Source organism: Struthio camelus, chromosome 6 (assembly GCF_040807025.1).
Source record: "Struthio camelus isolate bStrCam1 chromosome 6, bStrCam1.hap1, whole genome shotgun sequence".
Classification (NCBI taxonomy): Eukaryota; Metazoa; Chordata; class Aves; order Struthioniformes; family Struthionidae; genus Struthio; species Struthio camelus.
Genome location: NC_090947.1, coordinates 5419963 through 5433462, shown reverse-complemented (window position 1 = coordinate 5433462; position 13500 = coordinate 5419963). Strand labels below are relative to the sequence as shown.

The window sequence follows — 13500 nt, the reverse complement described above, 5'->3', positions numbered from 1 at the left end:
AATAAACAATCTCCGAAGACAAGTAGTAATTTTACTCTTTGGACTCACTCTGGATTTATGCTGACTCTTGGAAAAATTCAGCTTTTTTTTTTTTTTTAAAGCTTTTGGGCCATCTCATTTGTCTTTGTAAATAAGCACAGTTGTGTATTACCTGCTTTTTCTTCCATACTGTTTTTTTCAGTTAAAAATAATTAATTTTTCCTTTGTCTTGTTAGGAAATCTGGCCAGTTTTGTGGTATGAGTTCACATAAAGTGATAGTTTGGAGTTTAGGCCAAAACTGTGGCTCCAATTTAAAAATCTTCAGAGTGATATTCAACTGTTTATGTTCAGCTAAAATGAGAAGATGAGACTATCCTGCCCCATTTTGCATTCATTCCTCCATTGCACACACCTCAAATCTTTTTTTAAAGGCGCAGAACAGGTAGAGAAGATGAAGAAATGGAATTCTTGAACACTGGCAACAAGTCAACGCATAGGAGTGGTAGGTTCTTATGTAGAAGCTGTATATAGCTATCTTAAACTTCCTACAAGTGAACAACTTTCCATACCTTGTAAAGCCCTCTTACAGGCTACGTGATGTTCATTTCTGAATAGAGAACAGTAAAGATTTTTTGAGCAGGAAAATTAAAGTTCAGACCTTCTACCTTTGAAATTTGAAAGGAAAAGAGTTACTCTCATAGCCCCCTTACTTTTCCTTATATGCAAATGATGTATGCTTTGCTGCTCTGCTTCTGCGTCATTTCATTTTCAAACCCCAAACAAATTCTTCTGAGTTTGTTTTCTCTGCTTTCCATACCTTCCATCGCTTTGCCAGGTATATCCACCAGCACTTTCAACTCGTTTGTAATTGATCTTTTTGATCTTTTTTAGGTTAAAACAGAACAGTTCATAATATTCAGTATTAGATGGTCCTATCATGTTTCTGTCATTTGAACATTACTCTCATGAAAACGCTTGGCGCGTTTTCCAAAGTGTGGGATCATGGACTTAATATAATAATAACTTTTGTTATGGTAAAAAGGAGCCACCTCGTTTCGCGGGGGAGAAAGGCCTCGCCTCACTCTCTGAAGCCAAAGGTTAATGAACTCCTGCATACGAGCTTTTCCTGGCGTCGCTGCTCTCGCGCCACTGATCCCGCACTTGATGCGACATTTAAACACTGGGAGAGGCTTCGGAGAGGAGGAAGCAGTTACCGGATTTGGCTCGTCTCAGAATGACAGGGTGATGGATGGTCCCCACCCTGTGGATCATTTTTAAGATGGAGCAGTTGATGGTGCAGAAGTCATCTGCCCATCTAGACCAGGGGAATAAAATGCAGGTGTACTTTTGGTAAAGAATCTTGATATCTTTGAGGCTTTTTTAAATTATTTTTTGTATTTATTTTCTTTAAAAGGAATGACAGATCCAACAAAGACATTTCTCTCTCCCCCTCCCTGGATGGTGTGTCCTGGCTTTGCTGGTGGGCTTGGGCTCATTTGTGATCTAAAGTAGTGTTAATGGTTGAGCTTAATTTTACAGATGCAAAGAAGATGCAGAATATAGCTTGTAATTGTCTTCAGCGTATCCTGTCTTGGCCTGATACTTGTATAAATGTGCAACAGGAAGGGTTCAGAACAGAATTTCACCATAGCTTCAGAAATTTCTGGCCTTTATCCTGTAAAAGTAAGAGCAAAAGATCATTTGGATTTAAGCTCCTTGTTTAGCTACTTTTGCATCGGGTTTATTGTTCACAGATTCACACTTCCAAAGGTCAGGCAGCTTTTCTATTATGTTGTGGCCCATTTGAAAAAAAGACTGATTTTCTGTGTTTGACGCCTTTTGGATGCCTCTAGTCTGAGGCAGGCGATTAATATCTGCGCTCAGCAGAAGCAAAGCGTTGATAGGCTCCTCGGTATAATGTCGTGGTGTTTCTAACTGGTGGTTCTCATGGTAATTTTGGGGTTTCGAAATGGAAAATTATATGTGTGTGTACATGTGTGAATAATCTTCAAAAAAAAAAAAACCCAAAAACAAAAACAATGCACAATACTTCCTATTTTGTTTTCTTTGAATGTTGCTATTTTCTGCAATGGAAGAACATATGATTATTAATGTAATTGGGCAGTAGCTCCACGAGTGAGTAGGATGGAATTTCCCTCCATTAATATTTCAGTCAAGACCTGATGACTCAGTTAACAATAATAATGAGTTCACCATCATTTATTGCCCTTTACAACTGCTGAGATGTCATGTTCGAGGAGAATGAGTAGACCCCATAGGGCGAGTGTGGTAAAAATGACAAAATGTGCTTTTTCAGAGCTCCGGAGCTCTGCTCTGATGTTTTGTCATCTTCTTTGTGGGATATTGCTCAGCGAGACCTTGACGGTAGGGTCAGAGAAACATCGTTTTTCCAAACCCATCTAACGGCAATACTAAGACCAACTCCTCCTTTTTCTTCTACTTTTTTCCTCATGACGCAAGTCCTAGTTTGCCCCTGCTGGGCTTGAACCCAGAGAAGTTCAGATCAACGGCGGATCCCTATCAGTGATTTCTGGATGATGAGAAGCTACTAGAAAGCCAAGGACTGCTGTGCAAGGTGCTCCGGTGCAGTCCCCCCAAAGAGGAGATACTCCAGACTTTCACCCTAAGGGAGGTTCAGCCTCTTGGCGCCTGGTTCAGCTCCACACTGAACAGAGCTGGGATCCCGATGTTGCAATAGATGATTTTATAATTAATGATCGAAAAACGGAATACTTATGCAAAAGTGGCATCATTAACTTACTGCTGAGCTCTTGACACTGAAAGCTCAGCACTCTCTTAACATGCGGTCTGATCTGCAGAATATTTATTATTGCTTGATTGTGATGGAACATTACAGCTAAGGAGAAAGCTTTGCAGTTTTGTTTTTGTGGCATCTATGTACGCAAGGAGAGGAAAAGCCAGACTTCATGGTGCTGATGAAGCAACCATATAGCTGTGCAGAGAGGCACTTTGGAAGTTAATTGACAGGGACAGTATTAAGAAACACTTTATAGAACCATTGCCTTTGTCTGTCTTTGTTGTTGCTATTATTTATTATCTTTTCCAGGTGGTTAATATTGCGTTGGCTTCTGGAATGGAAGTCAAAAAGTTCCCATTTATTATGTGGTACTGCATCCATGTATTTTTTCTTTTTTTTGATTGTGCTTGCGTGCTTTTTCTGTATTTGTGGAAAGGTTACTGTGTGTGTGTTGGTATTTGAGAGTGTTTGAGGGTAAATATTACGCTCTGCTGAGCAACAGCACTTATTTTATAAGGGTTATATTTTACATGCAAAACATGCACTGACATTTGGGTTGATAACCATGGACTGAGCAGATTGATAACACTGCTAGTTCACAAGGTATATTTTATGTCCTTGAATTTTTTACTTGCCAGACTGTTCGTATGTATTTGGCTATATTTTTCTCCTATTCTGTTGTTATCCTTATCAAATTTAATTTATCTATCAGTATGTTCCCTGGGAATTTTGTGTAAACACATCTCTGTTCCAGCAGTGAGTTTATAATGGGATAATAATTATTCAAATTTTCTTTTTTTATCAGGATTTATTGGTTTGAATTTGATTATTTATTAACCATTTAAATATGGTTCTGATTTTTTTTTGGGGGGGGGGGGAGGGGTTTAGGGCATTTTTTCCCATGAAAGGCTGTTAACTGCAGAGAACCTGGTTGGCTTGCTGTGTTTGCTTTACATAGATGGTGGATGGTTTTAATGGTCCAGAGCCTTTTTTTTTCCTTATTCTTATATTTGTCTTGCAAGACTTTCATGGCAATAGTACTGATCTTGGGGTTTTATCTCAATAGTACAGGTGGTGTTCCAGAAGAGATTAGTTCAATCAGGAAGTTAAATGAAAAATATGATGACATACCAAATAGTTTACCACAATGGAGTTTGATGAAGTAACTTGCAGCCTTTTGGTGACAATGTTAAAATAAAAGCAATGCTGAGAGGCATTTGTGAGCAATTTGCATTCCGATACCATATGAACAAGACTGGAAGGAGTCTCCTTGGTCTCCAAGTATGGGTAGAAGACCGCAGTCAGAAACGATCACTCCTTTTTAGACTTTTCAAGCTGCTTCTTACAGTTACTGAGAATTTTTTACCCCTGCTACTTTGAGTGCAGGGATGTTTTCATATCTCTCTAATTTAGGGCTGTCTTCTAATTTCCAGCTGAAATCTATCTGACGATAATTAGTACCCTATGTTCTTGTGTCAGCACTCCTCTTCAGCTTCCGTAGCTCTTTCCCTCTCTGCTCTTAGCCCTGATGTATTTATACATAGCAGTCTAATTCCCTTAAACTGTTGTTACGTTGGACTGAACTCTTCTAAACGGATCAGAATTGTAAGATGAACTAGAGGTTATTGTCAGGTAGTAACCCTCAAGAATTTGTGGACAAATCCCATTAACTACTTTCACGAAAGGACTCGTCACAAGCCGTAATATATACTGTTGATTAAAAAAAAAAGAAAAAGGCATTGTCAATAAAGAACAGGATTCAAATACCTTACGTTAGACTAGGAGTGATTCTTTTGAGGACTGGAAAAAAGAAGTGGAATAAGACTGATGGTATAAACCATCAGTAAAAACATGACTGATGTATGATGAACCTATGTTATCCATGCTCCAGAGAAATTAATTCAAGCTGGAATAAGTGCAAAGATGGACTACTGGGATGAGTAGGGGAGTTTCTCACCTTGGTTTTGTTTGTTTGCTTGTTTGTTTCCAGAAAAATACAGCAAACAGCCACTCGGTTCCTCTGTCAGTAAATGTTTCCTCAAAGGGAAAACTGTTCACACCTGGGTTTTGCTTTTAATAGAAAGTTTTTTTTTTAACTGTTTCCCCATTAAACAAATGATTAATCATTAATCATTAAACAACTGATTTTTGTGAAAATAGAGAAGTGTATCTACTTACTACCTCTTCACATCTTGAAGACTTCTCTTTTTTTTTAAGCAGGAGATCTTGCGGTTGGATGCTTGCCGCGCTGGGAGAGCAAGTCAGATATCAGTGATGACATCTGACATATGTTTCTGCTCTATGTAGGTCACTTACAGCCTAACGTGGAAGATGACAAAAGATAATTAATTTTGATTTCATGCTTGAGATTCCTTAAGGAAGGCTGTAGTAGTGTGGGTGGAATATCAAGAAACATAACTGAACCATGGCCTAAGCAAGAGCTTAGGCTTTTGGAAGCAATGGTTACACCTCCTAATTCAAACCCTCTTGTGAGGGAGATGTCTTCCTTTACAATATTTCGTTGTACCTTTTTTGCTAGCTATCACGTGAAGCCTTCGTAATTGTGAGAAATGTGTTCCTCTTCCATGCAGCCAGGAGCTGTTTTTTAGCACGCAAAGGGCCTTGGTTTTGCACATAGCTGTAAAATCAAGGTCTTTGTATTTAGAAAGGGTATAGTGTAATTTATATCACTATAACCTATTTAATTGCTTTTTTTATGGTTAATTTTCCAGGGACTCTGTGCTCACACTTTGCATGGTCACCTGCATTCCTGTAATCATGCTGCATTCAACATGAAGGTAAGCTCTGCATACGAATTTTTCTCTCTCTTTTTTTTTTTTTTTCTTTTTTATCCACATGTTCCTTGCTCTGGTAAATACCGTCATACAGTTTGGCGAAAGAGATACCCTTACAGCTGAATTCAGCGTTAGCAGTCGCTCTTAGAGCAGCTCACTGTGGCACATGTGCTGACCTGAGGAGAGTCCCAGTGACTGTTATGATAAACTTGCTTCCTCCTTTTGACCAACTCCTTTGTGTTTTGATCAGAGCGAGATGTCTAGCCGTTCTCCCTCATCACGATCATTTAGTTACTTGACTTGAATGAAGTGTCCTGGTAGCTTTTTTTCCTGGATGGTTAATTTTGTAATTGTTGTTGTCTAAAGGGAATCATTTTGGGTAGGATTAGTGATGGACCACGATCCAAATGCCCAAAAATGCCAAGCCTAGGGGTTGACCTAGCTTGAAGTGTGGGATTAGCTTACTTCAGGTTGGGGAATGGGAACTCCCCAGTTACCTTAATTCTTTTTCTACCCCATACTCTGTTTGTATATTTGAAAGGCACAACCTGCCCCTCAGTATTTCGAAACGTGATGGTATAGAAAAAACAGAATATTTAACAATAACAAGAATTGCAAGGGAAGGCTTTACTAGAGCCAGCAATAGTATAGCACTGACGTTACCCTGAGTATTTACAAAAAGCCTCATGCTCTGTTGTGACCTATAATGATTAACAGGAAGCTGAAAGACTGTATGCTGATAGTCTTCCAGATAAGCACGTTATTTTGATAAAGAATATTATAGTTGGCATTAAACTCTGGGCTAAAATGATTGGTTGACATTCTCAATGATTGAATTAGTAAAAATGGAAACATCCAGTGCAGCATTGATTAAACTGAGTGAAGAATATAATTTCAGAAGCTGTACTTGCTGTTATGTAAATTAACGGTGTAGGTGCTGGAAAACTACTGCAAAAGCTCAGCATTTGGTACTGAGATGCACAAGTTACAGTTGTCACATTGGTTGGCTGAAACCAGTGTTATATTTCGATCAAACGGCTTGTTAAGGCTGATAAGGCTACGTGGGCTCTTAAGTCACTTCAGTGCTTGTGATAGTTTGGGTCCTAAAAGAGTTTTGAAAGTGCATGAATTTCTAGTTACCCAATATGCTCTGCTGTACAAAGACTATAAGAAAAAATAACACATTTTGCAGTTAGATCAGAGAGCCAGCAGTGTGTCTGAAAATTAAGGGCCGTGTTTGGGAGAAAGTATTGCATGAAGAAAAAAAAAGAACATAGCATTTATACAGATTGAGTAAATTCTCATTAAACTCTCTGAACCTGATTAAATCTGAGTTAGTACTATACCAGTCTACTGCAACTGTAGTTAGCAGTTTTTGCCAAGTGTGTAGGGTTTAAAGCCAGAATTCTTAATAGTGTTCAGACTCGATAGTTAGCAGGTTTTCCGTAGGACATAACTGCCAGTTTGGCACCTGAAGCATCTGGCCATTTATTCGAGGCTGCCTTGCTGGGGCGTATGCTCTCTGGAGAACATAGCTTATACTCGCACTGCCCTGATAGGTATTCCGCTGTAACTTCTGTAGCTCTGGTTGTATCAGGAGTTAAAAGATACCATTTTCAGCAGTATGTAAACTTCTGCAGTTTTCTAAGTTAGTTCTGTGCCTGTGGAAGGTTTCAGAAAGTTTCAGCAAAATCTGCATAGCTGCTTTGGAACTGAAGAAACGTAGAAAAATGTGTCTTTCCTTCTTGAAGTTAATGTTAAGGTTCCTTTTACTCCCGCATACCTGTCACACGAGTAACAACAAAAAAATTGTTTTATTATAAGAAAAATATTTAAGAGGGCTTAGCCTTTTCACTGAGTACCAAAATACAAGTGTGTTTATAAGGGTGTTTCTTTAGCAGCTACTGTACATATGCTAAATTGCCTTCAAAGGCTCCAAGTGGATGCTCAGAGTCACACCGGACTGACTGCAGCTCAAGATTCAATATCTCTGTGCATATACCCCACCTGGGAAAGCCAAAATGCCTATTCTGGGGATAACTAAGGGAGGCTGGACCTAAGAGGCAAAATAATTTCCCAGATTTTTGAACGTTACAGGGGCTTGAGGTGAGCCCATGTAATCATTGGGTTCCATACGATGGCATGGATGTAGGCTCATGGTGAGCAAAAGGTGGTGGAAGGAGCTTGAGCACCAACTCAGCTACCTCTGGAGGCCAAGGCAAGATGTCGAGGTCAGCCCTGGACTCCTCCTCCTCTCTCAGAGACTCATAACACAGACTAAACTGGGCGCTTTGAAAGGGCTACTGTTATCTTAAATGTTCCAAAAGAGAACAGTTATGCATCTGCCTAATTCGTGCAAAGATGAAAACTCAAACCACTAATGTTTTCCCATCAGTAAATTTTCTTTATCACCGACTAAAAGAAAACAATGCACTTTCACACGATACATTGCATATAAGGTACGGTGATCTGTTCTTGAATGCTGACGAACCTTTTCTATTGTGTAATATGAAATCTAACTATGGCCTAAATAGCATTATTTGAAGTAAGTATTGCACGTCCTTTGCACAGCATTCTTCCAGCTTGGCAAATCACCACGTGCTAATGAAGACTATCGAATATATATACAAAGAATACAGGTGCTTGGTTGAATCATCACAAATTTAAAGCAGAACAAAGTTTGCTCCCATAAGTCTGTGTGTATGTATGTTTTTGTGTTGAAATCAGAGTGCGATTATCATTCACCTGTCCTTGTTTGTATCTGTCGTACCATGTTTGTGTGACGTTTGCAGGGTAAGAAGTCATTACAGAGATTACTAAGCTTCCCAAAACAAAAAGTATTTTTGGAATGATAGGTTATATTAGAAAAACCTGAATGGCTATAGGAAATACAGTTGGTAACCGCTGCCCAATATTACCTTCCCAAGCCAAAAGGCAAACAGCACTTAGGTCATTCTTCCACTGATTTACCAAAGGACAAACAATGTCAGGCAGTTCTTACACAAAAACAAAATTTCAATTTTGTTTACCTCTTCAGCAGTCCGGTTTGATGTCAGCTACCATTTAGCTGGGCCAATAATATTGATATTTGATGTCAGCTCTTATTCATTACTGCACCCAAATGATGCAAAAGTCAGATCTTTCAGATGTTTCTACGGATGGCCAAATAAAGCCAGGGATGTCTGACTGCATCTAACAGACACGAACAAGAAAAGAGCAGAATACAAAATCAAAAGCATATCTGCTCCTATTGTTATTTATGTATTCGAAGTGTTCACCTCTTTGCATAAACTCAGAGCCAGTTACTTAGAAAGGTTACCTAGTAATATCAGACGTGTTCAATTATACATGCAATAGGTTCTTCCTCTAGTTTATTTCTGTCTCCATGCATAAGAAATACAATTACAGAACTGAATTACATTTTATATACAGATTTTAGCATTGTTAGTTAACCATTTTCAGGCTATCGAATGTTGTTAGAAGCAAAAAAAAATAAATCTGTTTTCTCTCTGTGGCGTGGCAGAGAACAAAATCTTCATCAAAATACGTTTTTTTCCCCACGTACGGTCTTTCATTTCATGTGTTGGCAGAAAGCTCAAAAGGCTCATTCTGATAGTAGTGAAGCTGTTGGAAAGCTGTGCTAAAATATACTTTGACATCCCGTGCTCTGAAGCATTCATGTTATTGCCTGTATTTGGAAGTCATTTTCCTGAAATGCTCTCTCCCCTTGGCCGGACATACTACTGAATCACTTTTCTTCACCTCTGATACTATTGCTATTCACAGAGCCCTCCAGCTAGCAAGTACGTGCCTATTTTACGCATTTTGTGTAGACTAGAGAAGTAGTTCAGAAACAATTCTAGAAGAATCTATCTCTATTTTCGTCAGTGTAAATCTTCTTGCTTTCTGCCTCTGATATCTGTGTCTTACTGTAGAAGGCTAGACAAACAAGTAAAAATATCTTAAGCGGATAACCCAAAAGTGGAAATTTCCTTCAGCTCTTTCTGTCAGGGAGCTCCAGGATGTATGCATTTATCTGACTGTGTTCAGAAGGCCAAAGAAGTTTATGATGCTTTGGTTTGGTTGGATGTGGATCTTCCCAGGTGCTGTATTTTCATCTCCCAGAGAGGAGAGGGGATCTTTTAGTAAAGGTGTATGAATGGGACTGAAAAAAATCTGATTCTCCAATATATGACACCTTGTTTATATCATTGCATTTCCCATCACCTTTTTTTTTTTTTTTTAAATCAGACTGGGGTTGCATGGATGAACTTAGTAATAGGTGTGATATACCTAGATAAGTCAGTGACGGAGAAAAATCCTTTTACTGTCAAATACAGCAGATGACACTGAAGGAGAGAGCGCTTGTCAGTGCTGTAATGCACTAACTGCCCTTAGAACCTATCTCTTCACTTCTAAATTAGGCAAAATGTGATTCCTTCGCTGTTTAAGTCCAGGAAAGATTTGGCTTCTTGTATTATTTTATATGAATTTCACAGCTCTGCTTTCTTCAGAGAAAATAAAATTTTCCATTAGTCTTGAAGTCTATTTACTCAAGGTCCAAGTTGCCTTAGGAATCTTGGCATTAACAAGCCTTTTAATTCTCCCTAGTGTAATTTATTTATTGTGATTTTAGATCCAATCCTATCAAGATTACTAACTCTGAAAATAATCGCAGGTCAAAAAAACTCACCTTTTGTTTTGGGCGTTTGACTCTGCATTATATGAGAGGTGAAGAGAAAGCTCATTTTGGCACAGAACTTCACCCCTCTCCTCCTTCCTAGAGGTTTATATCTTCTTTTCGTTCACCACACATCTTGACTGTCTTTCTTTTAGAGCCAGAAATCCCTTCTGGTGTTGCTTGTTGTCACTGTACAGGTACCCTCAGCATTTCACAAAGGATCCTGTATCATTCACCAAAAGAAACAAGCGAAAGATTGGATTTGAAAAGTCCGTCCGTCCGTCCTTCCTTCCTTCCTTCCTTCCTTCCTTCCTTCTTTCCTTCCTTCCTTCCTTCCTTCCTTCCTTCCTTCCTTCCTTCCTTCCTTCCTTCCTTCCTTCCTTCTTTCCTATGTGCTTTTTAGGAAAGACAGGCCAGGAAGGCGAGGTGGTGGAGTTGCCCGTTATGTGAGGGAGCAACTAGAATGTATGGAGCTCTGCCTCAGGGTGGATGAAGAGGAAGTTGAGAGCCTATTGGTAAGGATTAAAGGGCAGGGTAACATGGGTGACACTGTTGTGGGGGTCTACTACAGGCCACCTGACGAGGAGGAAGTCATCGATGAGGCCTTCTACAGACAGCTGGAAGTAGCCTCACGACCACAGGCCCTGGTTCTCATGGGAGACGTCAACCACCCTGACATCTGTTGGCAAGACAGCACAGCTAGGCACAAACAGTCAAAGAGGTTCCTGCAGAGGATTGATGATAATTTCTTGACTCAGGTGGTGGAGACGCCAACGAGGAAAGGTGCAATGCTAGACCTTGTACTAACAAACAAAGAAGGTCTAGTTGGAGAGGTGAAGGTTGGGGGCAGCCTTGGCTGCAGTGACCATGAGATGGTGGAGTTCAGGATCCTGCGAGGAGGGAGCAGGGCAATAGGATTGCAACGCTGGACTTGAGGAGAGCTGACTTTGGCCTCTTCAGGGACCTACTTAGGGGAATCTCCTGGGGTAGGGCCCTAGAAGGAAGAGGGGTCCAAGAAAGCTGGTTAATATTCAAGCATCACCTCCTCCAGGCTCAAGATCGGTGCATCCCTCTGAGGAAGAAGTCGAGCAAAGCGGACAGGAGACCTGCCTGGATGAGCAAGGAACTCCTGGCAAAACTCCAGCAGAAGAAGGAAGTGTACAGAATGTGGAAAAGGGGACAAGCCACTTGGGAGGAATACAGGGACGTTGTCAGAGCGTGCAGGGATGCGACAAGGAAGGCTAAGGCCCAGTTGGAATTAAATCTGGCAAGGGATGTCAAGGACAACACGAAGGCCTTCTTCAAATACATCAATAGCAAAAGGAAGACTAGGGAAAACGTGGGCCCGCTGCTGAATGGGGCGGGTGCCCTGGTGACAAAGGATATAGAGAAGGCAGAGTTATTGAATGCCGCCTTTGCTTCCATCTTCACTGCTAAGGCCAGTCCTGAGGAATTCCAGACCCTGGGGACAAGAGAGGAAGGCTGGAGAAAGGAAGACTCTCCCTTGGTGGAGGAGGATCGGGTTAGAGATCTTTTGTCCAAACTTGACATCCATAAATCCATGGGCCCCGATGGGATGCACCCACGAGTGCTGAGGGAGCTGGCGGATGTTATCGCTAGGCCACTCTCCATCATCTTGGAAAGGTCCTGGAGATCAGGAGAGGTGCCTGAGGACTGGAAGAAAGCCAATGTCACCCCAGTCTTCCAAAAGGGCAAGAAGGAGGAGCCAGGAAACTACAGGCCTGTCAGCCTCCCCTCCATCCCGGGAAAGGTGATGGAACAGCTCCTCCTGGAGGTCCTCACTAAGCATGTGGAGGACAAGAAGGTGATCAGGAGGAGTCAGCATGGATTCACCAAAGGGAAATCATGCTTGACCAATCTGATGGGATGACTGGCTGGGTAGCTGAGGGGAGAGCAGTGGGTGTTGTCTGCCTGGACTTCAGCAAGGCTTTTGACACTGTCTCCCATCACATCCTCCTAGGTAAGCTCAGGAAGTGTGGGCTAGACGAGTGGACGGTGAGGTGGCTTGAGAACTGGCTGGATGGCCGAGCTCCGAGGGTTGTGGTGAATGGTGCAGAGTCAAGTTGGAGGCCTGTGGCTAGCGGTGTCCCCCAGGGGTCAGTCCTGGGTCCAGTCTTGTTCAATGTATTCATCGATGACCTGGAGGAAGGGACAGAGTGCACCCTCAGCAAGTTTGCTGATGATACTAAACTGGGAGGAGTGGCTGACGCACCAGAAGGCTGTGCTGCCATTCAGAGGGACCTGGACAGGCTGGAGAGGTGGGCAGAGAGGAACCTCCTGAAGTTCAACAAAGGCAAGTGCAAGGTCCTGCACCTAGGCAGGAATAATCCCATGCAGCAGGACAGGCTGGGGGTTGACCTGCTGGAAAGTAGCTCTGCCGAGAAGGACCTGGGAGTGCTGGTGGACAACAAGTTAAACATGAGCCAGCAGTGTGCCCTTGTGGCCAGGAAGGCCAAGGTGATCCTGGGGTGCATTAGGCAGGGTGTTGCCAGCAGGTGGAGGGAGGTGATCCTGCCCCTCTCCTCAGCCCTGGGGAGGCCTCCCCTGGAGTACTGTGTCCAGTTCTGGGCTCCCCAGTACAAGAGAGACATGGCCCTACTGGAGAGAGTCCAGCGGAGGGCTACCAAGATGATTAGAGGGCTGGAGCACCTCTCCTATGAAGAAAGGCTGCGAGAGCTGGGCCTGTTCAGCCTGGAGAAGAGAAGATTGAGAGGGGATCTCATCAACGTGTCCAAGTATCTGAAGGGGGAGTGTCGAGAGGACAGGGCCAGCCTCTTCTCCGTGGTGCCCAGCAACAGGACAAGAGGCAACGGGCAGAAACTGAACCACAGGCAGTTCCATCTGAAGCTGAGGACAAACTTCTTGACTGTGAGGGTGACAGAGCCCTGGACCAGGTTGCCCGGAGAGGTGGAGGAGTCTCCTTCGCTGGAGATATTCACAACCCGTCTGGATGCGGTCCTGTGCAACGTGCTCTAGAGGACCCTGCTTGAGCAGGGGGGTTGGACTAGATGATCTCCAGAGGTCCCTTCCAACCTAAACGATTCTGTGATTCCGTGATTCCTTCCTTCCTTCCTTCCTTCCTTCCTTCCTTCTTTCCTTCTTTCCTCATGGTAGGATCTTGGATGGTATTTCAGACCTATCAAAAAAAGGGCAATCAAAGAATCCTACTGTAACATTGATCATTTCTGAAAAAGCCGCTGCCTCATATTCTCTTTTCTACACGACGTGGACAGAAAGGAACATT

The 13500-nt window shown here is 42.1% G+C and overlaps 1 protein-coding gene across 5 annotated transcripts in view; it reads left to right on the top strand.

The window, feature by feature from the left end:
* SPAG16 (sperm associated antigen 16) overlaps nt 1-13500 on the top strand; it is a 405835-nt gene that overhangs the window by 276573 nt on the left and 115762 nt on the right. For all 5 annotated transcript variants that reach the window (XR_011141788.1, XM_068947881.1, XM_068947882.1 and 2 more), the window contains one exon: nt 5492-5557. Coding sequence is in view for 4 of the 5 variants with exons in the window: in XM_068947881.1 (XP_068803982.1) it covers nt 5492-5557 (66 nt within the window). In the remaining variant the exon portion in view is untranslated. The remainder of the gene's footprint in view (nt 1-5491; nt 5558-13500) is intronic.